Source organism: Myotis nattereri (genome assembly GCF_964212035.1).
Source record: "Myotis nattereri genome assembly, chromosome: 4".
In the NCBI taxonomy this organism is placed as follows: Eukaryota; Metazoa; Chordata; class Mammalia; order Chiroptera; family Vespertilionidae; genus Myotis; species Myotis nattereri.
Window position 1 is genome coordinate 1,490,573 of NC_138079.1, and position 25,792 is coordinate 1,516,364.

Below are 25,792 nucleotides of genomic sequence, written 5' to 3' on the forward strand. Positions count from 1 at the left end.
AGATCCCTAAGTTCTGTGACGCTCCCTGCGTTTGTCTCTCCTCGCAGTTGGCTGCCCCGGAGTGAGCCTCTGATTTTTGTCACTTTCCATCCCTTTGCCCCTTGGTCCTGCTTCCTGGGAGATGTTCTTAAGTGTACCTTCCTAGTCTTTTATTGAGTCTTAAAATTCTGTTTCCTTGCTTTCCGCTCTAGCTCAAGAGCAGTCTGTGTTGTAGCTGTTACTTCTCTTGTCATGAGGGTGGTATCTCCTTTTAACTGGGCTCTGTCACCCCAGGAACGCCTGACGTAGGTTTCCACCCGCAGGCCGTGGTCCCGGCTGCTGTTCTGTGGGGCCCTCGACTGGCCTCCTCCTCGGTGCCGGCCGCCCCGTCTGCCTCCTCGCGTCCGACAGCAGCGTGGAGGGATTCCGCGCTGGCTGTGTGCGGTGGGCCGTGTCTGCAGGCTCTCCCGCGGCGATGGGCTGTTCCTTGGAGAGCCCATCACAGCCTTCGGGTTTCTCTCGGCTGGTCAGGGGCTCCCACCGTGACACCTCTGCAGCCGCCCGTGGGGGTGTGAGCACGGCCTCTGCGTGGGGACCCGGGGGAGCGGGACCGGCTCTCGGTGTCACTGCGCACAGTGTATAGCTGCTCTTCCCGCACATGGCGGGGGGTGGGGGGCCCAGCACGTGTGCCCGGCGACCGCAGTGCAGTGCGGTGCCTGCCCGCCCAGGGAGAGGGGACAGCCTCCACCAGGGACAGCAGCTGGACGGGGTGGGGAAGGGAGGGAGGGGCTCGGACCCCAAGTCCTTCTCTCAGGGGCTCTGAACCGATCCTCCTGGGTTTCGCCCCAGCTTCACCCCCTTTGGAAGGGACCTCGGCTGCCACTGCCCTGGAGCTTCTTGGGCCGGTGGGCGCTGCCTCCCTCCCTCGGGGGCTCGGCTCAGCTTCGGTCTGCTGACCAGCGGCCACTCGGCGCTGCTGTTGGGTTCTAATGTCGTGGACTTTTTTCCTCAAAGAATGAAAATCAGGGGCAGGGGAGGGCAGGGGAGGGCAGGGGAGGGCGACGGGGGTAAATGGTGATGGAGGGAGACTTGGGTGGCACCATATACGGACGATGTGTTACAGAATCGTACGCTTGAACCTATGTCATCTCACTAGCCAGTGTCACCTCAATCCTATATAATAAAAGGCTAATATGCAAATTGAGTTCGACCCGGGGTGGGGCTGGCCAGCCAACTGCCCACGGCCCCTCCCCTGGCTGGCCCCCTGCCCCCGGTCAGCCCTGCCTCTCTCCCTCATCGGGGTGGGCTGGTTGGACCTGTGCACGAATTCGTGCACCAGGCCTCTAGTACATTCGATAAAAATGAAAATAGTTTTAAAAACATACGAAAGGAGGTCCTTTTAGTAAGAAAAAAACGCAAAAAGGTTTGTTTCTAAGAATCTTCAAATATTCCAGACAACATCCACTTAAATAAAAATAATATCCCAACTGAAAATAAAATAACATAAAAGCCCTTTCTTCTTAGTGCCGTTTTAGAAGGTGGGCCTAAATGACGGTCCCTTGTTCAGCATCTTCTCTCGCTTTTCAGACTGGGCCGCCCTCTGCAGGTGGCGGGGTCAGCCAGAGTGTGCGCGTCCCTCCCCGGGTTAGAGGAAGGCTTCTCATCCGAGTGGCTGGGGCGGGCACCCAGCTGAACCCATCAGCCGCGCGGCTCTCATGCTGCGTCTGAGCCGGCTTGCCAGATGCAAGTCAAGCATGACAAATGTGAGTTTCCTAACTCCCTCCCGCTCGCATCAGACATGCTTTGGGGCTAAAATACTTGTGAGGTCTTTTCTGTCCTCTTCTGGGGAGGCCCGTGGCGGCGACCCCCCTCCTGGGTTATCAGGAAGGTGCGGAGGGAGGAGGAGCCCCGCGGCTCGGGCTGCATCGCCTCTCCTTCCTGCCTCTGTTCCCAGGCGTGACCTCTCGCCGCCTGTGCAGGGCGACCCCTCCCCGCGCGTGCCTCTCCCGGGAGGAGCTGACCGTGTCGGCCGCGTGTTCTGTCAGCTTCAGCAGCGCTCGGGGTCTGGCCCTGGAGCCCCGGCCGTTACCCGAAGTGGAGTCGGTGACGAGGGGAGCTGTGCGGACAGGAGGGCTGCAGGCGGGAGTAGAGTCAGGCAGCGAGTGGCAGGTGGGACTCTGCAGTGTTCACTGCCTTGTCTCCTGGGGACGCACACCCAGAGGGTGTGGCATATACCTCGGCCCCCAATCGTTCAGCTGGTTTTTTAATTTAGTCATGGTTTTTTAAATTAAAAAATTGATCTGATAACCGGAAGTCTGGACAGTCCATCACGGAGCCCGAGGAGCTACTTAGGCGAATCAGCAAATACTCGCGTGAGCACCTGTGATGGGGGGGGGGGCGGTACCTACGCTGAAGTCGTTGAAGTCAGAGGTGACGGGGCGTTATTGCGGGGCAGCGTGGCCGGCGCAGTGTGGGACCCGAGAGACACGCCGGCGAGAGGGCCGGCACAAGCAGGGCGTGAGCGGAGCGGGAGGGTTGCGGTGCTGCGAAGGCGACTGGCTGGATGACATGGGCCAGAGATTGACACTGCAGCCGGGTTTGTGAGGCCTGAGGGCTGGCTGGGTGCAGGTTGACAGGGAGTTTAACACCCTGGGTGGCTCCTGAGAAGGAGGTGGGAGCTGGACATGGGGCTGGAAATCATGTCGTTGAAGCAGTGCTCACGGGGGAATGGCCCGGGGAGAGCAGGTCACGTGAAGAGTGCTGGTGGGCGCACAGGCACCCCCGGATCTCCGCCTCCACCGCCTCAGGAAGACGGCCAGGATCGCCAGCCTCTCCAGATACAGCGCTGCCTGTGCTCCGATCGCAGTGACCAGGCCTTTGTCTCGTTGGTACCTCCTCCCTCGTGCAGCACTTACCTTTCATTTGTCCTCAAAACAGACGTTAGTGGGGTGCCAGGGCTGCCTCGCACGCACCGCCGCCCGCCTCCCCACTTGGTTCCCTGGTCCCGATCTCCGTGCTCCATCTGCCCTCCCTCCCGCCCTCCCTGCAGCGGCAGTGCCCGGATCCCAAGTCTTAACTTGAAAAACAAATATATATATATTGCTTTCAGAGAGGAAGGGAGAGGGAGAGAGAGATAGAAGCATCAATGATGAGAGAGACTCATCGACCGGCTGCCTCCTGCACGCCCCCCACTGGGGAGCGAGCCCACCACCCGGGCACGTGCCCTGACCGGGAATCAAACGGTGACCCTCTTGGTTCTTGGGTCGACGCTCACCGGTAAGCTGCACCGGCCCGTTTGTCTGGGGATTTTAACCTGGAGATTCTTCAGACTAACCAGTAAACCTTCCCAGATTTCACCCGCTTCTGCTGGGGCCACCCCCAGCCCATCCCTTGTTCCCCAGGCTAGCCTGACAGGCAGGCCCCTCCCCGTGTCCCCAGGACTTCTGTGCATCTGCCCCCACTCCGTCCCCCAACAATCCAGCACTGGGGGGGGGGGGGCGGTGCTCACCCCTGAAGCCCAATGCTGTGTGAGGCTGAGCTTCCCAGGGGACCAAGCCCACAGGTCTGGCTTCCCTCTGCCCTCCTTCCTGCCGTAACATTAACTAGCTCATTGGAGGACAATTCAGTGTCAGGGCCTGGCGGCCACCCCCACCGCCCCCGTCCGCCCGTTCAGGTGCCTGCGCTGTCTCTGTAGTTTGCCTGGGAGCGCAGCCTAAGCCAGTGACGGCGAACCTATGACACGTGTGTCAGAGGTGACACGCGAACTCATTTTTTTGATTGACTTTTCTTTGTTAAATGGCATTTAAATATATAAAATAAATATCAAAAATATAAGTCTTTGTTTTACTATGGTTGCAAAGATCAAAAAATTTCTCTATGTGACACAGCACCAGAGTTAAGTTAGGGCTTTTCAAAACGCTGACACGCCGAGCTCAGAAGGTTCGCCATCACTGGTCTAGGCCCTGGTGCCTGTGTGAGTCCCGGGAAGAGAATAAAGCCACAGGAAAGGCATTCACAGCACGAGTTGGACCCATGTGCCCTTTTCGAGCTGTGTCGGGAGCTGATGGGGTGAGTCGGGGCCTCAGAGGACCCCGAGAGCGCGCGTCTGCGTTGGCCTTCGCTCTGCACTTGGCCTTGGGGGCGGGTGCGTCTCTCATGAGCCTCACCTGACCCCTCACGTTGCCGCAGCCGTGAGCGAGGAGCAGGCTGGCCGGCAGCTGCCCGCACAGCACAGCGGTGGCTCCGGCCCCAGCTGCCCACTCTGCCTTCCTCGCCGCTGGGGACAGGCTCTGCCGTGGGGGTCCGTCTGGCACGTGCGCGGATGTGCGAGGCGAGTTGGGGTGTCGTCCCGGCGGTCTCTGGCTCCGGGCTCCGGGCTCCAGGCTCTGGGCGCAGCCTGGCACACATTTGTCCTTGTCAGCTCTGTCAGCAGGTAGAGCCCCGGGACTTGAGGACGCACCTTGTGGCGCGAGGAAGGGACCGGGTCAGGGACTGCACACGCGATGGGCGTGGGGCCACGGGTCCGGCGGGAAAGTCATCGCAACTATCACGAGTTGCGTTTTATGTGCCCGAGGCTGTTTTCGGTGCTTTCCCAGATGACAGGCGTTATCTCGTGTGATCCCTGGGCCAGCCAGAGAGGCCAGAGATGCCGGGAAAGGCCGGCCATAAAGAGGGCGTCTGCCTAGATAAGGAGCTGGCCTTACCCGGACAGCCCTGCCGGCCGTGGGCAGACCCTCCGTCAAGGGAGGGCCTGGACGGGCAGTGGGAAGGTCATGTTGGCATTTGGGAGGTGGTTGGAGTCGGATGAGACCCTCCGAGGCCACGAGTAGCCGACAGACGGTGTCCCCCAGAGGCAGTGGCTGAGTGGAGGCCCTCGGTGGGAGGGGGCGGGAGGGGGCGGGAGGGGGGAGTGGCTGAGGCCGGCCGGCAGGGTCACAGGAGTTGGGGGCTGATGGATGTGCAGACCGAGCACCCTTTCTTCGGAGCCTGGAGTTGAAGTGAGAGGATGGTCTGCTTTCTCCCAGAACAGGCAGTGGGGTTTCCAGGGAGAGACCAGAGGAGCCAGTGTAGTTCGATGAGCTTGTTTTCCTCTCGGCTGTTACGGCTGTTACGAGGCTCCCCGCCCAGTTCCCAAGGCACTGAGAGCAGGGAACCTGCTGGGGGACCCTCCCGGGGGTCAGGTGACACCTACACCTCCTCAAGGTCTGCCTGGGCCCCGCTCTTAAAGGGCCTCGCTCCCAGACTCTCAGCGCACGGAGCGTGGAAAGGCCTGGTTAAGGAGTATGAACCGTGCTGACATTTTAATGCCCTGCTTTCTGCTTAGGGGCGCTCTGTTCAGATAGTGAACAAAAAAGAGGTTTGATAAGAAATGTGTTAATGTCTCGTTCGCTCTCACCTCCATTCGTCTCCCTTCGCTCGTTGGAGAAGAGCCGTGCGCGGCTGAGACAGCAGTGGGGCCTGGTCCGTGTGCTCATGAATATGCGGAGGAAGCGTGGCTCCCATTACAGTCGGTCATGCCTGGGGCGTACTGCCGCTTTATTGGGTGATTCTGTCCTTATGAAAGTTGGAATTTACACTAGATATTCCACTCAGGCACGATGAGAGAAGAATTACGTCTCAAAAACAGGCAGCGACTTCTCCTTAGCTTCCTTTCTGAGCTTCTTACTTAAAAAGAAAACACACAAAAACCCCAACTCACCCCCGGGGCCTAGTTCCAGGATGAGAAGCCCGGACAGTCTGGGCCGCCAGGAATAGATGAGGGTCTTGGGTTCGAGTCTCTTGAACTCTAAGACCAGGACGTGAGCACCTCTGGCCGGGATGGCCGCGGGCAGGCTGGGGTCACGTGGGCCCTGGTGGCCCAGCTCCGCGCTCTCCCCTTCAGCCTCAGACGCGGCCCCTCTGCGGGCCCGGCCCTGTCTCTGCTGCTGAGCATGAAATCCCTGTCCCCCCCGCCAGGGGTGCTCTTTGGGGGAATACATACATCATGCACCTGTGCATACACACATACATCATCATGCACGCACACACATCTCACACACAGCATGCATGCACCCACAGCAGACATATATGCACGTGGATCGGGTGTCTTCATTGTCTGTAAGTGGAACAGGTGCAGCCGCTGTTGGACCTGGAGACGCTGGGGGTCAGAGGCCAGGTGGGGCCCGGCGTCTCTCCGGCCAGATGTCCTCGCGGGCAGGTGCAGGGTGCGGTCCTGGGGGAGCCAGGGGCGGTGCCGCGCCCCGCGGTGCACCGACTGCTCTGGAGGGAGCAGGAAGGCGCGTCTGCGTGGCTCCCGGGGTGGAAACGGGTCTGTGGTCATGGTGCTGTCCTCTGGGTCTCTGCTCCCGAGTCCCCTCTCCTCGTCAGTAGCAGGTCCTCGAATGGCTCCTTGGAGCCACTTGCTGCTGCGGGGCGCTGTCCGCGCTCCCCTAACGAGCTGCCGCTTCCTCCGCAGTGTTTCCGAGCGCTGTGCTGCAAGGGACCCCCGCCCGCGCGCCCCGAGTATGACCTCGTCTGCATAGGCCTCACGGGCTCCGGCAAGACCAGCCTGCTGTCCCAGCTCTGCAGCGAGAGCCCCGAGCACGTCGTGTCCACCACCGGTGAGTGCCACCCCCTCCCCCCGACGGCGGCCCGTGGGGGGCCAGGTGGTTCTGTTTATCTGTGTTATTTTCAGCTGCTCCTCTGGCGCTCAGCGCAGATGTGAGGGCGTCAGGGACCTGGCACTGCGCCCTCTGTCCCTCTCGGTGGCCATTCCAGTGCCACGAGGAGGTCTCGCATCTGCAAGGTGACCCTGAACCTGGTCCGGCCCAGGTGTCCGGGCCGACCTGGCGCTGTCGTCCTCCCAGATGCCTCCTCTCACACTCTGACCGGAGCGGGAAAGGGGAGGTGAGGGAGAGGACGGGGCACCGGGCGGGAGGGGAGCACAGAGCTGTCGGGAGGAGCTGACGGGAGGAGCTGTCGGGAGGAGCTGTCGGGAGGAGCTGACGGGAGGAGTGGACGGCCGAGGCGTTGCCGGGGGAGGTGGGAGGTTGTCCATTCGTTCTCTGCATTTATCAGGTGCCTGTTGTGTGGCTGCCCCTGATGCGGGCGCTGAGGATGTGCCAGTGAACAACACGGGCCATGTCACCGCCCTTGGCAGCACCCACGCTGGCGCCTGAGTTGGACGGGAGTGTAACCGGGCAGGCTGGACGGCTGGGCACGTCAGTACGAACAGGAGGCTCAGGGCCAGAGGTGAACGTACAGACAGTCTGAGGGGTGAGAGGCCGTTGCCCGTGGGGGCGGTGTGGCCATGAGTGACGGAGGGTAGACGTGTCAGGGGACGGTCAGCGTGGGAGTGAGCCTGAGGCAGGATGGGTGGTGAGCAAGCGGCGGGGACGAGGCAGGACGGTCCTCACTCTCCGGCCCCTTGGCCAACATCGCACCTAGATTCCCCTTCGAGAAGGTGGACAGCAGCAGAGAAGGTGGTGCTAAGGGCATTGTTTTTGTGGGGAGAGGTGCCCCATCAGCGTGTGGGTGGACGGAGGTGCGGGGGGCGGGGGGTGTCAGGGGAGAAGGAGGCACTGAAACGCGTGAGGAAGCGGTGAGAGTGCGGAATCTGACTCTGCGAACCGGATTTCCCTCCACCTGCAGTCGCTGCACACACAACACAAACACACACCAGAAACACAACGGACAACCCGTTTTCAAGAGAGTGAGTGTCAGTCAGCAAGGTTATTCCCCTTGAAAACGGATTCCAGGGGGAAGAGGGGGCGGGGAGAAGAGGGTGGCGAGGAGACACATGGTGGGGGGAGGAGACGAGACTTTGGGTGGTGAGCACACCATACCCTATACCAGTGGTCGGCAAACTCATTAGTCAGCAGAGCCCAATATCAACAGTACTCCTTCAAAATAGACGTGCCCAGGCCGAAAACCGACTTCTGCGCATGGGCCACGAAGTTTCAGTTGACTGTACGTGCGCGCCCACACGTGGTATTTTGTGGAAGAGCCACACTCAAGGGGCCAAAGAACCGCATGTGGCTCGCGAGCCGCAGTTTGCCGACCACGGCACTATACCGATGATGTCGTATAGAATTGAACACTTGAAACTTCTGCAATTTCATTAACCAATAGAGACCCAATAAATCCAATAAGGAAATATTTTTAAAAAAATGGTGAGTCGCCCTGGCCAGTTTGGCTCAGTGGATAGAGTGTCGGCCTGTGGACCAAAGGGTCCTGGGTTCGATTCTGGTCAAGGCCACGTACCCGGCCCTGGCCCTGGTCAGGGCATGTGCAGGAGGCGACCATTCGATGTGTTTCTCTCACATCAATGCTTCTCTCTGTCTTTCCCTCTCTCCTCCACTCTCTCTAAAAAAACAAAACAAAACAAAACAAAAATAAATAAAATAAAGAATGGCGAGTCGTCCCTGAGAGATGAGAAACAAACTAGACGGTCCCACGTCTGCCCAGCTCATTGCCCTGGAGGTTCCCGGCTGCGGCGTAGGTCTAGCGGGAGCTGGGGTGGGCTCGGGGGGCTCCCTGCATGGGCCAGGGGAGCTGGGAGGGGAGGCCAGGGCAGCCCGAGGTCACAGGACACAGCACAGGAGAGGAGAGATCGGCAGAGGCCTCCCTGGAGTGTCCAGAGGTCTTCCGCCCTGGCTGTGTGGCTCAGTGGGTTGGAGCATCGTCTCTTACACGGGAAGGTGGCCGGTTCGGTTCCTGGTCAGGGCCCAGGCCCAGGTTGCGGGTTTGATCCCCTGTTGGGGCACGTGCAGGAAGCAGCCAGTGTTTCTCTCTCACATTGATGTTTCTCCCTCCCTTCCTCTCTCTAAAATCAATGTAAAAGAAAAGGTATTCAGTGCATGCACGTGAGGAAACTCAGAGCTCGGGGAAGAGCCGCCTGGCAGGCCGGAGGGAGCAGGGCCCGTGTCACTCGGGGCTGGGCTCTGCCTGTCTCCACGGCTGGACTGGAAACGTCGGGGTTTGCGAGGGACGGGGAGGGCATGCAGGACGGTCTTGCCTTGGGGGTCAGCCCTGAGCTGAGCACTGCTCTGGGCCCACCTCTTAGTCCAGTGATGGCGAACCTTCTGAGCTCGGCGTGTCAGCATTTTGAAAAACCCTCACTTAACTCTGGTGCCCTGTCACATATAGAAATTTTTTGATATTTGCAACTATAGTAAAACAAGGACTTATATTTTTGATATTTATTTTATATATTTAAATGCCATTTAACAAAGAAAAATCAACCAAAGAAATGAGTTCGCGTGTCACCTCTGACACGCGTGTCATAGGTTCGCCATCACTGTCTTAGTTGTACTGAGATGGAAGTCTGAAAGTTTCCTGGTAACTGTGATGCATCCCATAACAGAGCTGGTCAGAGTCACAGAAAGAACGCTTTCCAACACTTAACAAGGTAAAATCCACCATGTCTGACATTCAGTCAGAAGGCACCAGTGTAGCCTGGCCGGTGTGGCTCGGCGGTTGAGTGATGACCCAGGAAATAAGAGGCCACCAGTTTGCATGCCCGGGTTGTGGGCTAAATCCCCAGTGGGGGGGCGTGCAGGAGGCAGCCGATCTGTGACTCTCTCTCATCATTGATGTTTCTGTCTCTCTCTCCCTAACCATTCCTCTCTGAAATTAAAAAATGTACTAACAGGCAGGAAAACATGACTCATGAGAAGAATAATCAATCAATCAATTGAAACTTAGAACTGACACAGATATTAGAATTGGCAAAGAAGGACATTAAAACTGTTATAATTGAATCCTGTTCTTAACGTTAAGTAGAGATACAGAAGCTATTGAGAAAAAAAGGTATAAAACACTATAATATCTGAGATGGATTATGCACCAAATAGAATGAATGATTAGACATTGTGGAAGATTTTATTCTGCAGAGAGGAATTCTGAGGATAAGGAAGTTTATCTGAAATGATGAAGAGATCATTTAATCAAGAGGGCATGGCAAGGCTGAACATTTGCCTATCCGATAGCAGCTTCACATAGACGAAGAAAAACACAGCAGTCAAGAGGGAAATGGACGGACCCACAGATACAGTCAGAGGTCTCACGCGTTCGCTGATGCTTGGGTGGAACATGTGGGAAGCAGACCAGCCAGGTGGGCCGTGAGCCATGTGGCCCACACTCAGAGCATCCGCCAGCGGCAGCGGAGACCTGCCTGAGGTGCACACGGAACACGCGCTTGGACATCCAGCAAGTCTCACGCTGTTTAAAGGGACGCGGATCGCACTGAACATGCCCGCAGGCCACAGTGGAATGGAACCAGAAGAAAGAACCCAGGAGATCTCTGGGAAAATCCTCAAATATTTGGACACGAAGTCACTTCTGAATAAGCCAGGGATCAAAGGAGGCGCCAAAAGGCAGATGATCAAGAATTTTGCACGGAACGAAAATACCATTTACCCGACTGTGGGCTGCCTCTGCGCGTGAAGACTCCTGCCGAGGAAAAGCAGGGCCTCAGGCCGGGACCCCACTTCTGCCTTAAGGGATGGAAAGAGAAGAATGGGTTAAACCTAGAGAAAGAAGGACAGAAATCATACAGATCAAAGTGGAAATCGGTCAAGTAGGAAACCAGTAGAGAGAAATCATTGGGACTAAAAGCCGCTTCTTTGAGGAGATCAGTAGACTCATAGAACCAGCCAAATGGATCAGGAAAAGGGATCGAAGAAGACACTCATTAACAATGTCGGAATGAAGAGAGGTCACATTAAGTTGGATTCCATAAATATTAAAAGGGATATAGAATATAATGAACAACTTTATGCCAATGCATTTGATGACGTAAGTGTATGTGTGTTAGGGGGTCAGGAGGGGGTTGGTTTGTAGGACCAAGTAAAATACTCATGAGTTCCACACACAGAATGAAAGGGAGCCCTAGGCGGTGTGGCTCAGTGGATAGAGCATCGGCCTGCAGACTGAGGGGTCCCGGGTTCGATTCCAGTCAAGGGCACATGCCCGGGTTGTGGGCTCGATCCCCGGTTGGGGGCGTGCAGGAGGCAGCAGATCAACGGTTCTCTCTCATCATTGATGTTTCTATCTCCCTCTCCCTTCCTCTCTGAAATCAATCAATATATATATAAAAAGTGGAGCGGCCTCTCTCCCCAGACCCATTCCTGGAGGACACACCGTTCATTCTGTGGGAGACCGAGGGCAGGGATGGGGTGAGAGGGGATAGAGGGAGGAAGGGGGTGCGTGCTTGCCTGCTGGCTCTGTGTATGTTGTGGCTGCGGCAGGCGGGCCGGGGGTTGGAGAAACACCCGGGACGGCCCAGAGGGTGGAGGTGGAGGTGGCAGCCGCGCAGGACTCAGCCGTCGGCGGCCCCCCCAGAGCCCGGCAGCGCTAGCGTTCCAGGCGGCGTCGCTGGCGTGCTCCAGCGGAGTCCCCGGTTCCTGCCGTGTCCACGGCCGGCGTGTGGAACTGAAGAACGAAGGAGGTGCGTGACCAAGCCCAGCGGCCGGAGAGGAGCCCGGAGGGGGCGCAGGATGTCGGGAAGCCACGCAGGAGCGTTCAGGGCGGAGGATGGAGGGGAGCTGCAGGGGCCTCGGGTGGGTAATTGGGAAGGAAAAGGTCAGGAACTCAGCGGCGCACAAGCTCAGAATTCCTGCTAAACTTCAGGCACACGCGGCTGAGAGATACGTGCCTCCCAGGAGTGCATGGGCGCCCCTGGGAATCCAGTCACGTGTACACCGTGTCTAGGGCAGGGGTGGGCAAACTTTTTGACTCGAGGGCCACAATGGGTTCTTAAACTCGACCGGAGGGCCGGAACAAAAGCATGGATGGAGTGTTTGTGTGAACTAATACAAATTCAAAGTAAACATCATTACATAAAAGGGTACGGTCTTTTTTTTTTTTTTTTAGTTTTATTCATTTCAAACGGTCCGGATCCGGCCCGCGGGCCATAGTTTGCCCACGGCTGCTCTAGGATCTAACTGATCAATTACGCTAAGTCACAAAAAGATCACTCACAAAAAGAATTAGTGGCAGACAAATAAGTGGGAAAGGTTTAACTTGACCCAGAGCTCAACTTTACTAGAGGATAAATAAGAACATGTCAGTTTTATACCCAAATTTACCAAATTTGTTTCTTCATGACCCCGTGCAGCGCGGGTTGGGCCGTGGCGGCGGCACACGCTGGTGGTGGTGGCATTGGCCGTGGTGTCCCTGTCCCTTTTCTTGGGAAGCAGTTACTCATGTCAGTCAAAGGTTACCGAAGCATTCACATTTCTTGACGTAGTCACAGGGCCACGGAGAACTTACTTTGAGTGTGTAATCTCAAAAAGCCATATGCACGACGCGATTCTTTGCAGCGTTTTATGTAACAGAAACTTTGAAGTAATTTAAATCTCCCACTGCACGGGAGTTTGTTAATTAAAATGTGGAACCTGATTGAATATGTTTCCCAATCTATAACCTTTCCAGTCGTCAGTAGAGGAAAATTGAATGGACATTGATTGCTCAAATGAAAGCGTGCAAAACTAGTGTTGAATAGAAAACTACAAATGAACGTAACAACAGCCTGCCTTGTCAGCATGGCCGGGTCGTGTGGCGCGTTGCTCTTCAAGATGATTCCTCTGTGGTGTTTGGATGGTACCACGCCAGTCAGAAGGGAAGCGTTTGCAGCCGCTGGAAAGAGAATCCGCCTTAAGAACCGGTTTCTTAAAATGAAAGCGCGGCCCCTCCCATTTCGGGAAGGCGAGAGCGCCTGTGTTTTCTTCAGAGGAAAGGGAATCTAAACTTTATTGGATGGTTCACTTCAGCAATCATTTACCTTTGACATCATTTAAAAAAGGTACTTAAATTGTCAAAACTCAAAGAGCCAGGAATCCCTCCAGAGAGCAGGCCCTGGAGGTGGAGGGGAAGTTGGGCAGCTCGCAGGTTGGTCTGGAAGCGAAAGGGAGGCCGGCCAGCGCATTCCCTGGCTGCCTCGCCGGCCTTTGTTGACACAAGGCCTTGCGAACCCGTGGTTACAAAAATAGCTGCTTTTTTTAAAACCCAGAGGCACGGACTCTGCAGGCCTCGGACACTAGATCGATGTGACAGGAACACGTACAGAGCAGCCACACTGGGAGCGGAAAGGAATTGAAAATATCTTCTTGGGGAGTAGGTTACTGCACCCCAAAAGCTGTCAAGCTGCATGTCATTCAGTCAGAACGGAAGAAGATCATTGGAAAGAGGGAAAGATTTAGTAGACATTTGAATGGGGCGTTCTAATAGCGTTCGTGTTAACGGCATGTGGGTGAGGTCAAATGAGGGAAGCGTTAGGAAGTGAAAGTTGGTATCTGCCAGTGGATTGGGTTTTATAAACGCCGGGGGAGCAGGTTTCCGTTTGTGACGTCGAAATCATAGTTAGATGGACTCCACTGGCCCCTCGTCCAACACCGGGAGCTGCCGACGGTGGGGGAGGGGAGGCCGGCAGCGGAGGGTGGGGGGGAGGCCTGCAGGCGGGGTGGCGGAAGTCCTCGCTGAGCGCTCGCCTGATGGCTGCGGGGCAGGTCTGGCTTTACCGCCGCTTTTCCGACCGCGTGGGCTGGGATGAGGGCGTCCACGAGCCACTTGCTGAGCACTGGCTTCTGGATTTGCTGTTTAAACACTCACGCCTATGGCACTGAGTGCGTCCACTCTCGCTTACAGACGGGAGACTGAGGCACAGGGGAGTCCAGTCAGTTGCTCCGAGTCAGTGAGTCAAACGCCGAACTTGAACCTGGGCGTTTGCCGGGAGCCAGAGCTGCAGTGTGTCTCCGCTCAGCTCCCGCCAGCACCCATCTGGGGGCTGGGCCTTTGCGTCCCTCGGACTATTCACCCCCTTGCTGACCTCACCCTCCCAGGAAACACCCCCACCTGAGGCCGTCACTCCCGATTGCCCTGCTGGGAACCACACGTGGGACCTAACCTTTCACTCTTTACCTGCGGGGAGGGACCAAAGTGCAAGCGCCCCTTCTTCTCCGTGAGCAGTGCCTTTCCTCCCTCCCCGAGCTCTGCCCGGAACATTAGCGACTGTGCACGGCTGTAGGCGTCCCGCGGGGGTGTGTCCACATACTCTCCTGTACCCAGGCCACCTGGGGGGGTTCCACACTCACTCCTGTCCCCAGGCCACCTGGGGGGGGTTCCACACTCACTCCTGTCCCCAGGCTGCCTGGGAGGGGGAGGGGCACCTGGCACCAGGTCCTGGCAGGTGAGGTTTGTGCCCACGGGGCTGTGATGGGCACTGGCTTTCCTTCCTGAACTGGAGAGGCTTCCTGCTGCCCCGGCTGCGCCCTCATGTCTGCGCCCACCATGGACTACCCGCCGCCCCAGTGCCCGCGCAGTGACCACGGAGGGGTGTTCTGGAAGGTTCCTAGTGAGCCCAGTGCTCGCCGACAGTCTGGGCAGTGGTGTCAGCTCTTCACCCCGCCCTCGGCAGAGGTGCTTTTCCCGCGTGGGGATCTGGGGGCTCCAGCCAAGGATGCGCCAGGGCTCCAGCCTAGAGCCTGCGATCAGGGCTGCGAAGGCACCCCCAGGGAGGAGGTCAGCAGCCAGACAGGTGGGTGGGGGTAATGCCGGCGGTTGTGGCTCGCAGGCCCGTCTGTGCCAGGCACTGTGATGGAGACAGTGCCACCGGGAGGGGCCGGTCATCCCGTCTGCAGACCTGAGAGCCTGGCTGGAGGTCGCCCTCGGCACAGAGCTCATCCACCCGGCTCCTCTGACTCCACAGCCACTGACCACAGCGGGATCCCCCCCCTCACCTCACCTCACCTCACATACACAGTGGGGTCCCCCCAAACCTCACCTCACATACAGAGTAGAACCCCCCCCTCACCTCAGCTAACATACAGAGCGGGGTCCCCCCCCCTTACCTTTGTACCTAACGTACAGAGAGGAATCCCCCTCACCTCACCTCACATACACAGCGGGGCCCCCCCCTCACCTCACATACAGAGCGGGGTCCCCCCCTCACCTTCTTACCTCACGTACAGAGGCTTGAGGTGCTGTGAGAGTAAACAGCAAAAAGGAGGCAGGGCGGGTGGGACATGAGAAAGGACTGTCCCCCTCTCCTACAGCGAAGCTCAGCCGCTCAGGACGGCTCTGCCCCCCCGCCTCTCCGCACCCTTCCCCACACTCTGCACCCTTCCCTGCACTCTGCACCCCCTGCCTCTCTGCCTCTCCGCACCCTTCCCTGCACTCTGCACCCCCTGCCTCTCCGCACCCCCCTGCCTCTCTGCCTCTCTGCACCCTTCCCTGCACTCCCCGCCTCTCTGCCTCTCTGCACCCTTCCCCGCGTTCTGCACCCTTCCCTGCACTCTGCACCCCCCTGCCTCTCTGCACGCCCGTGCCTCTCCGCACCCTTCCCCGCACTCCCCGGAATGGCTTCGGGTACAGGCAGCTCGTTTTCACTCTGGACAGTGCCCTCGAGCAAGGAGCTGTGCTTACTCTGTGTTGTAATTGCACGTCTATCTATCTATATAAAAAGCCTGTGTCCGTGACGACCAGGACGACCAAATGACCGGTCACCATGAGGTGCTAGCATAAAAACCGGCCAATCAGAACCTAATCTGGGTGAACTGTGAAGGCAGTTTCTTCACAGAGCTTGTACTGTAAGAAGGTTAGGTCAGGGATGAGAACTAAAAATTGCCACCAGCACAGACCTGAGGTGCCGCTTCTCAGAGCAGCCAAAGATACACCCGGTAGCAGACTGGGGGCGTGATTGAAGGGCTGGCACCAATGTGAAGGTGGGGCCGTTCTGGATTTCCCAGAGGAGCCGATGGCTGCCTAGGAGGCGGAGCTTTTGACACTGACTGGCATAGAAACAGACCAATCAGAACTTAATCTGGGTGAACTGTGGAGGCAGAACCTAAGGTGGAGGCTGAGGAGGCGTTTTAAGGGCAACAGCTGTTTGGTGTAAGGTGTAAGAAAGTGGTTCAATTTTTTAATGACTGGTTTGGCAGAATAGTGCATATGGCTGGCTATTAGTCCAGATATAGGGATTATGTATTTTTGTCTGCCAAGAGCAGTTCCTCCTGCTGTAAAAGGCTCCCCCCCCCCCCCCATTTAAGCAATCCTATCCTATATAATCTATCTATACTAATAAAAGGGTAATGTGCTCATTAGATTGGGTTGACTGGCCATCTTCCGGATGTCCGACTTCCTTCCTGACAAAGCCATGGTGGTGGGGGTCAATTGGCTGGCAGGGGAGAGCAGTTAGGGGCGAGATCAGGCTGGCAGGGGGTTAGGGGCGATCAGGCTGGCAGGGGAGGGCAGTTGGGGGCGACTAGGCTGGCAGTGGAGGACAATTGGGGGCGACCAGGCCAGCAGGGTAGGGCAGTTGGGGGCATTAGGCAGGCAGGCAGGTAAGTGTTTAGGAGCTATTGGTCCTGGATTGTGAGAGGGATTTCCCCGGGATTGGGCCTAAACCGGCAGTCAGACATCCCCCAAGGGGTCCCAGATTGGAGAGTGTGCAGGCTGGGCTGAGGGACGCCCTTCCCCCATGCACGGATTTTGTGCACTGGTCCTCTAGTCCTATATAATAAAGAGGTAATAAGCAAATTAACCCTCACGCCCTCACAAGATGACTGCCTACGACCAGGCCAGCAGGGGGGTTAGTGAGGGACTACCAAACAACTGAACAGCAGGCTGTGTGGGGTGACCAGGCCGGCAGGGGGGTTAGTAAGGGATGACCAAATGACTGAACAGCAGGCTGTGTGGGGCGACCAGGCCAGCAGGGATGGGGCAGTTGGGGGCGACCTGGCTGACGGGGGAGGGGGGCAGTTAGGGGTGACCAGGCCAGCAGGGGAGGGCAGTTAGGGGCAATCAGGCTGGCACGCAGAGGCAGTGAGGTGTGATCAGACCAGCACGGGGGTGCAGTTAGGGGTGACCAGGCAGGTGAGCGATTAGGAGCCAGCAGTCTAGGATTGTGAGAGGGATGTCCAACTGCCGGTTGGGGCCTAAACCGGCAGTCAGACATCCCCTGAGGGGTCCCGGATTGGAGAGGGTGTAGGTTGGGCTGAGGGGGCCCCTCCCCCCATGCACAAATTTCATGCATCTAGCCTCTAATCCTATTTAATAAAATGCTGATATGCAAATCAACAATGAACGACCAAATGACCAGCAGGATGACTGGTCGCTATGGTGTGCACTGACCACCAGGGGGAAGACACAATGCAGGAGCTTCACCCTGGTGGTCAGTGCCCTCCCACAGGGGGAGCGCCGCTCATCCAGTAGCCGGGCTCACGCTGGCGAGTGCAGCGGCGGTGGCGGGAGCCTCTCCCACCCCTGCAGCAGCGCTAAGGATGTCCGACTGGCGGCTTAGGCTTAAGCTGCCAGTCGGACATCCCCCGAGGGCTCCTGGACTGCGAGGAGGCGCAGGCCGGTCTGAGGGACCCCCCACCCCCGAGTGCACGAATTTTGTGCACTGGGCCTCTAGTGTTCAATAACGGTTGAAATCTTAAATGGATTGGGTGCTCAGGGAATGGGAGTCTGTTAACTTTGAAAAATTAGTGGGGCTGTTCATTGGAAAAGGGGGACTTGTATATGATGAGAAATTCAAGTGAGACTGAAGCATCTTGTTCTGGTTATAATTTAAACACCCCAGTGTTTCCAGAATCCAGCTTCGTGTGGGTCCTTTCAGAAATGTTTCGTGTGTACACTTGTTCATGTATGTGTATGTCAGTGTGTAAGTATGTTGACATATGTTACATATGTTACAACTGAATGGACTTACATGATGATAGCTAAGTCTTAAATATGTAGTTAATCCTAAAGCCACACTTTGAATATAAATGACAGAAATCCTTTATTAATTATATGCATTATAAAGTAATTGTCTTGCTATATAATTGATTCTACTTTTAAGAGAAATATACGTATGACATCAACCACATCCATAAAAGAACACTAGCATGAATGCTCTGAAATTCTAATAGAATAAGGCTATACCTTAGACACCCTAATCTCTAGGGTTGCTGAGTTACACGTGAGGGGAACTTTAGGAATTAGTTCGATGGCAAAGGTCCCAGTAGGTTTAATATTTTCTTTGAGGTTTCTCTGTATTTCCAAATGTCTTCCTCATAATTAATAAAATCTTCAAAGTGACATTATATATTAAAAATACGACAATATTTTGAAGAAAAGGGTTGCATTTTGCTGTAGCACACACCTATGTTTTGCCGGTAATAGCAGATTATCGGTGTATCTTAGAAATTGTGTTTCTAGTGTAACTGAGCTCAGAAGAGCAGCTTAATCTGACTGGAGAAGAGGATGGGGCATCGGCGCACTTTAAGACGCTGTCACTAACTCTCGTTTTATGTCTTGTTTTCTAATCGTAGGTTTTAGTATAAAGGCAGTGCCCTTCCAGAACGCCGTCTTGAACGTGAAGGAGCTCGGAGGTACAGCATTTCCAGTGTTTCTGTCTCCCCGTCTCCCCTCACGCGGTGCTCCTGTGGCCCCTGTGGCTAAAGCCCGGTGATTCCTTCTGCGCATAGGCGGTCCTTTTTACCTTTGCTCCTGAGAATGCATTTCCCAGAAACATCTCCTCTCTCTGTGTGTCTGCAAGGCTGACACGCGTTCTAAAGAACATAAACTCTGTTTCCCTTCGTATGAATTCAAGAACTGGACCGCGAGTGCCATTTCAGAAACTGCACTCTTTCGTTTGACTTACTAAAAAGTGTATTGTTGAGTGAAAACGAGGAGAATGTAACGCCGTGTCGGAGAGAAGGGCGCCGTAGCCCCGCAGGGAGGAGCGCTCCGGAGGCGGCCGTGTTTATGCTGCAGGTGTCCCGGGTCCGGGCTTGTTGGAGGGTGTCTGTCCGGTGAGGACTCTGCCGCTGGGCTCTCTGCTCTCAGGCGCCGTCACTGGCGAGGCTGTACCCCAGACCGCACCGCGCTCGGCCGGTCCTTACCCTCGCTCTGGGGCTTTTGGCTGTGGTTTATGTCAGTCGGGGTCTTAACCGTGTAAATAGGTTAACGGCGTCACTCATCAGTGAGGCCGCTACGTCCCCTGGTGACACAGGGGGCCGCAGGGCCGCGGGCACATCAGTGAGGCCGCTACGTCCCCTGGTGGCGCAGGGGGACACAGGGCCGCGGGCACATCAGTGAGGCCGCTCCGTCCCCTGGTGCCGCAGGGGGACACAGGGCCGCGGGCACGTCTGTGAGGCCGCTCTGTCCCCTGGTGGCGCAGGGGGACGCAGGGCCACGGGCACATCAGTGAGGCTGCTCCGTCCCGTGGTGGCGCAGGGGGACGCAGGGCCGCGGGCACGTCAGTGAGGCTGCTCCGTCCCCTGGTGGCGCAGGGGGACTCAGGGCCACGGGCACATCAGTGAGGCTGCTCCGTCCCCTGGTGACACGGGGACTCAGGGCTCGGGCACATCAGTGAGGCCGCTACGTCCTCTGGTGGCGCAGGGGGACTCAGGGCCGCGGGCACGTCAGTGAGGCCGCTACGTCCCCTGGCGGCGCAGGGGGACTCAGGGGGACGCAGGGCCGCGGGCACGTCAGTGAGGCCGCTACGTCCCCTGGCGGCGCAGGGGGACACGGGGACGCAGGGCCGCGGGCAGCAGGTGCGGCGAGCGGGATGGTGCAGAGGAGGTTCTCTTCCAGCTCTTCTTTAACCGCTCGGTGCCGTGTCCTGCCCCTGCTCTTTGGTAAAGCTCATTCGAACCATGCCCTGTTTTTGGTAAAATTGAAAGTCCGACGTATGCCATTTAATAGTGCTTGATGGCCTCCCTATTTTTTAAAAATATATATTTTTATTGATTTCAGAGAGGAAGGGAGAGGGAGAGAGAGGTAGAAACAAACATCCATCATGAGAGAGAATCATTGATCGGCTGCCTCCTGCATCCCCCCCACCCCCCAATGGGTATGGAGCCGGCAACCCTGGCATGTGCCCTTGACCGGAATCAAACCCAGGACCCTTCAGTCCACAGGCCGACGCTCTAGCCACTGAGCCAAACCGGCCAGGGCTGCCTCCTTATTTTTAACTTGTAAAGCACGATCTGGTCTTTCCTTAGGCTTCAGAGAGCCGTCCCTGGGACGGGTGTACTTGGTCAGTCCCTCGTCCAGCCGCCTTGCACTGTGTGGTGTCAATATTCCCAGTCAGGCCCGGTGATAACTTCCGACTTCCCTTTCAGATATTTGGGTTTGTTGTTTTGACCATAAACATCATAAAACATGAATGTTCTTGTAATGAACTGTGTGCTTGTACACGTAACTGTTAGATGACTGTATATACGTGTGTATCTGATTGATATGGATAATGTGTAACGGTGCCTGTGTAATTCTACGTTATCAGTTTTTTCTTGGATGAGGGTGTTTCTGACATCTCTCCCCTGAACCTTCCTGTAATCCTCATTCATGTGAAAGCTTCGCACGTGGTCTTTTCCAGGATCATCCCAGCCCAGTTCCATGTCGGCATGATTCCAGGGGTGGGACCGAAAGATCGTCAGGACACACCCATCCTTAAAGACCTCGTGGTTCAGTGATGGAGACGATCTTGAAAACAATGCTTGAAATTAATGCAGTTTTTTAAAAAGCTGAAATTAAGGGGGAGAATCCGTACATGGTTAGGGACGTCTCAGACATGGAAGGAGGGGGTCAGCCCAGCCTGGTGTCCGAGGGGCGAGTTCCGTTCTCGCTACTCAGAGGATGGCTTGCTCTCTCAGCCTGCCCTCCCCCCCATCACCTCCCCCCCACCCATACCCCCCCGCCCGCCAGGCATTGGCCAATAATCTTCAGTGAAACTAGAACTCAGGATTGTTTGCCTGCCTTCCTTGTTCCCAGGTCTCTCCTCCACCTTCGCATTCACTCTTTGCAGCGTCCTTCCCGGGGAGCTATGCGTCTCAGGCAGAGGCGCAGGGCGCTGGGACAGAAATCGAAGGACTTGCTGGGGGTCACTTGGAGCCGGGAGGGAGTGACCTGAGCTGGCAGTTCCCCGGTGGGCTCCGCGCCCGGAGTGTGCCCAGCGCCTGCACAGGACGGCGCTCCGCGGGGGACGAGCTGCCGCCTCCAGCCCGCGCGGTGGTCCTCACCGGGGCCTTCTTCTCGCTACGGTGGTCCTCACCGGGGCCTTCTTCTCGCTACGGTGGTCCTCACCGGGGCCTTCTTCTCGCTACGGTGGTCCTCACCGGGGCCTTCTCGCTACGGTGGTCCTCACCGGGGCCTTCTTCTCGCTACGGTGGTCCTCACTGGGGCCTTCTTCTCGCTACGGTGGTCCTCACCGGGGCCGCCTTCTCGCTACGGTGGTCCTCACCGGGGCCGCCTTCTCGCTACGGTGGTCCTCACCGGGGCCTTCTTCTCGCTACGGTGGTCCTCACCGGGGCCGCCTTCTCGCTACGGTGGTCCTCACCGGGGCCGCCTTCTCGCTACGGTGGTCCTCACCGGGGCCTTCTTCTCGCTACGGTGGTCCTCACTGGGGCCTTCTCGCTACGGTGGTCCTCACCGGGGCCTTCTCGCTACGGTGGTCCTCACCGGGACCTTCTTCTCGCTACGGTGGTCCTCACCGGGACCTTCTTCTCGCTACGGTGGTCCTCACCGGGGCCTTCTCGCTACGGTGGTCCTCACTGGGGCCTTCTTCTCGCTAGCGCTGTCGGTTAAACACGGCCGCCTGGCTTCCGGCTCAGACACGTCTGTCTCTGATGCTGCAGCCACCTTCCCCATTCATTCTGCCTCCCAGCTCTTCATTTAGTCCTTGCGAGTCAGACTCTGTTCCGTCTGGTCCTGACGGTGCTGCGGGCTCCTTCCTCCCCCGCTGTCTGGGGGACAGCCTCTGCGTCAGTCTTACCTCGACGTGCAAACGACCTGGGGTCTTCCGCAGGCACATCCTGCTCCCCCTCGTCTCTTCTTCGATTCACTCAGCGAGTGTGTGCTGAGCACAGGCGTGTGCGGGCTGAATTCTGGGACGAGATGGTGGACCCAGCTTCGGAACCAGCACAGGCCTGTGCAGATGGGGGCCTCTGTGCCCCTCCCCTCCCTCCCTGATGAGAGCCAGACAGCTCTCCCCGAGGCCTGGGGCAGATTTTAGGTCGGCCCTTCTGTCCTTGAAGGGCTGTCAGTGCTGCCCTGGCTGGTGGGAGCCGGGAGGCACCTCCTGTAGTGAATTGCTCAGGGAGACTTTTGTTCCTGCAAGTCAGGCTCTGTTCCTCGGGTTCTGATGGTGCCGCTTTCCTTTGGGAAGTTTTTGTTGAAACCGATCTAAATTCTTTCTCTTTCAACCCTGGCTGGTGTGGCTCAGTGGATAGAGCGTCAGCCTGCAGACTGAAGGGTCCTGGGTTTGATTCCGGCCAAGGGCACGTGCCCGGTTGTGGGCTCGATCCCCAGTGGACGGCGTGCGGGAAGCAGCCGATCAATGGTTCTCTCTCATCATTGATGTTTCTATCTCTCCCTCTCCCTTCCTCTCTGACATCAATAAAAAATATGTATATATATATGTTAAATTCTTTCTCTCCCAGTTTCATTAATCACCCGCCTGTCTTGCTCTGTTGTTTGTTTGGGGGTTTGGGTCGGACAGCAGGCTCCTGTGTAGACAGGTTCCTCTTTCAAAGAATCGTCCTTCCTGCCGTGGCTCATGCCGAAGCCCAGGTTCTGTGTGGTGCAGGCGAGTCCACGCTCCCGGTCCGTTTCCTCACCTGTGAGCCGAGTCAGAGTCGCCCCTGCATCGTATGGCCCTGGTGAGGCTCAGTAACTCACGTCAGTGAGGCGTTAGCATTTTTTGAAGATTTACTTTAAAAAAAATATATTTTATTGATTTCACAGAAGGGAAAGTGCTGGGGTCCAACCCTAGCAGGTCCAGCGGTCCCCAAAAGGTGTGGACGGAGTCGGCGAAGAAGGAATGACAGAGACAGCGTTCAGTTGATCAGCAGCCTAGCCAGGATCTCTAGCCAAGTTCTGGTCAGGATCTCCAGCCAGGTTCTGTGTCCATGTTCCCTCGCTAGGTTCTCCAGCCAGGTTCTCTAACCATGTTCCCTCGCTAGGTTCTCCAGCCAGGTTCTGTCCAGGTTCTCCAGCCAGGTTCAGTCACCAGGTTCTTGTCAGGTTCTCTTGCCATGTTCTATCCAGGTTCTGTAGCCAGGTTCTGTCTCTAGGTTCTTCAGCCAGGTTCTCCAGGTTCTCCAGCCAGGTTCGGTCGCCCGGTTCTGTAGCCAGGTTCTTCAGCCAGGTTCTGTCTAGGTTCTCTAGCCAAGTTCTGTAGCCAGGTTCTGTCCAGGATATTTTGCCATGTTCTCTCGCTAGGTTCTGTCTCTAGGTTCTGTGTTCAGTTGTCTTGTTACATCTGTATTTATACCAGTTGATTCCAATCCTACAATCTCTATTCCAAAGGTTAGGGCGTTTCTTATCTCCATTCCAGAGAGTAAAGATTATGTAGCTTAAGCGTGATTGTTCGTAGTTAAAGTGATTAACTACCCGCCTGGCACTTAGTTAAGGGGTCTTATTCCCTCCCTAACTCCAGGGAAACATCCCTACCTGGGGAAACAGCCTTTCTTGGAGAGGTGACCTTGGTTAAAACACATAGCGCTAAGGGGAGCAAACATATTAAGAACAGTATGCCATATACGCCAGGTCCCTTGAAACATATGCTGTGCAGATGTTTCTTTCTTGCAGCGACTGTGTCAAGCAGCAAGGATGGACCGGCTTCCGGCAGGAAAGGGAGAGAGAAACATCTGTGATGAGACAGAGTCATTGATCTGCTGCCTCCTGCACGCCCCACACTGGGGACCGCGCCCGCAACCCGGGCCTGTGCCCTGACCAGGAATTGAACCCCGACCTCCTGGTTGATAGGTGGATGCTTAACCACTGGGCACACTGGCCGGGCTGGAAGGTTTACTTTTATTATAGTTATTCCCGTTCTCCCTCATCCTCCAGAAATACCTTTCGGTAAAGTGTTCTTTAGAAATAACCCTAGTCTCACACTGATGGGGCTTTCTCTTTGTGGTCACACCTTTCTCTCTGGGAGACAAGGTGAGTTTTCTCTTCCGGCCTCCACCTGTGTAGGTTGAGGTGCGCTTCCCCGCAGCCTCCTCTTTCTGGTTCCCCCTGGCAGACCTCTGTCTGTCTCAGTCTGTGTCTGGGAGCCCCCGCACAGCTCCCCTGTGCCTGGCATGTGGGCCCAGCCGCCTGGCTAAGGTGGCCGCGCTGAAAGCAGTGGTCACACTGTGTGACCTCACAGCGCGGACAGGGTCCACGTGGAGACTCCAGCTCCCACACCTGCCCACAGGCTTCTGCACGCACAGGGCTTCCCTCTTGGCCGTGCACGCTGGTCGTCGAGGGGAATGTCGTTTCTCGACGCGGTGGGTTTGTTCCTGTTTGTGGGTGTGGATCCAGGCGTCCTCACATTCCTCCTCTTTCCCCACGGGATCCTGCAGCCGCAGTGGTGGCGGCAGCTACCTCCCCTCTGATCGCCTCCTGGCTGTCCGTCCGTCCGCCCCTCCCGCCCCAGCCCTCCAGCCCCTCAGCCGGCTGAGGAAGCAGCCACGTCAGTGTTCCCTGCTGCTGTCGGACAGAAGGCAAGTTCACGACTTCCTTTGCACTGATTCCACTTTCTTCTCTGAAGACATGTCTGCTCGTGTGCGGAGGCGGCGAGGGGCTGTGGCGAGTGCGGGCTGCGCGGTTCCCGGCGCTCGGGCCCAGGTGTGGGGCTGAGCGGCTGTTGTCAGCTAAGCATCGTGTAGAGGCGCTTCTCCCGCGCCCACGGTTATAGGAAACAGATGTGGACGTTGTCCCTTTGTCTGCCTGGAGGGCCGCTGGCCAGGAAGGTGCTGGGCCCTGGGCCCTGCTCACACCTCGGGGCCGCTCACCTGCCAGGTCCTTTGCGCTCGGTTGGTTCTCTGTTTCTCCAGGAACCGCTCAGGCGCCCCCACCACCGGCTCCCTGAGAGGGAGGCAGCTCTTGGTGCGCACCTGCTGCTTTCACAGTCCTGTGGAGGTGGTGGTTTCTCCACACCCCCCCGCCCCCACCTCCTACTCCTGCTCAGCGGGATCCCAGGGGTGCAGCTCTCAGAATGTGTCTGCAGGCATGCTGTTCTAAGGACTGTTCCCCCCCCCCCCACCCCCCATCAAATAAACAAGGACAGTCACGATGCATCAGGACCCTCGGGACTCATGGACGCCCTGGCTGTGCAGCAGCGGCAGAGGGGGGTCCAGCCAGTGTGAGCCCAGGGGTGGGCGGCTGCCTAAGAGGACATGTGGCCGTGGCCGGCAGACGGAGAGGTTACTGTGGCCGCATTTCAGGGGCAAGCAGAGGCGCCCGCATTGCTTGCCGGTCAGGAGAAGGCTGCTTGCCACGGGAAACTGTCTTTATTATTATTATTATTATTTTTAATGTTTTTATTGACTTTAGAGAGAGAGGAAGGGAGAGGGAGAGAAAGAGAAACATTGATGAGAGCAAAACATTGATCGCTGCCTCCTGCATGCCCCCTGCTGGGATCGAGCCCAGGACCTGGGCATGTGCCCTGACCGGGAATCGACCCCGGGGTCTGGGCGCAGGAGGATGCTTGCCACCCAGCCACGCCGGCCGGGGCTGACGCTGCCTTGGCCGTCGGCACACATGGGCCTCTGTGGGAGGGGCGGCCAGTAACGGTGACCCTGGCCAAGGGACGTGGCAGCCCCGGCGGGGCCCAGGGCAGGGCAGGTCCCGGGGGGCCTGTGCCCGCTCTGCCTGAAGCCGCCCAGGAAATGCCTCGTCTGCGTCCCCCGAGGAATTGGGAGGCCGACACATGGCTCCCGGGGCGAGCACCCAAGACGCCCTGTGCCTCTGCACTCGGCCTTCTCGTGCTGTTGTCTTATCTGTAACTGTGAGTGTCACAGACCGTCACTGTTCCCTCCCCAGGGAGTGGGCTGGAGAACGCTGAGCGCCCGAGGCT

General features: G+C 57.1%; 2 protein-coding genes across 4 annotated transcripts in view; both read left to right on the plus strand.

The window, feature by feature from the left end:
- LOC308518094 (melanoma-associated antigen B4-like) overlaps nt 1-25,792 on the plus strand; it is a gene marked incomplete at both ends in the record, with an annotated part of 362,175 nt that overhangs the window by 210,276 nt on the left and 126,107 nt on the right. The gene's annotated exons all lie outside the window — the stretch shown is intronic.
- ARL15 (ARF like GTPase 15) overlaps nt 1-25,792 on the plus strand; it is a gene marked incomplete at its 5' end in the record, with an annotated part of 202,106 nt that overhangs the window by 52,288 nt on the left and 124,026 nt on the right. For 2 of the 3 annotated variants that reach the window (XM_081089702.1, XM_081089704.1), the window contains 2 exons: nt 6,434-6,578; nt 18,273-18,332. In XM_081089702.1, coding sequence (XP_080945828.1) covers nt 6,434-6,578; nt 18,273-18,332 — 205 coding nt within the window. The remainder of the gene's footprint in view (nt 1-6,433; nt 6,579-18,272; nt 18,333-25,792) is intronic. The other variant, XM_081089703.1, reaches the window with a different exon arrangement.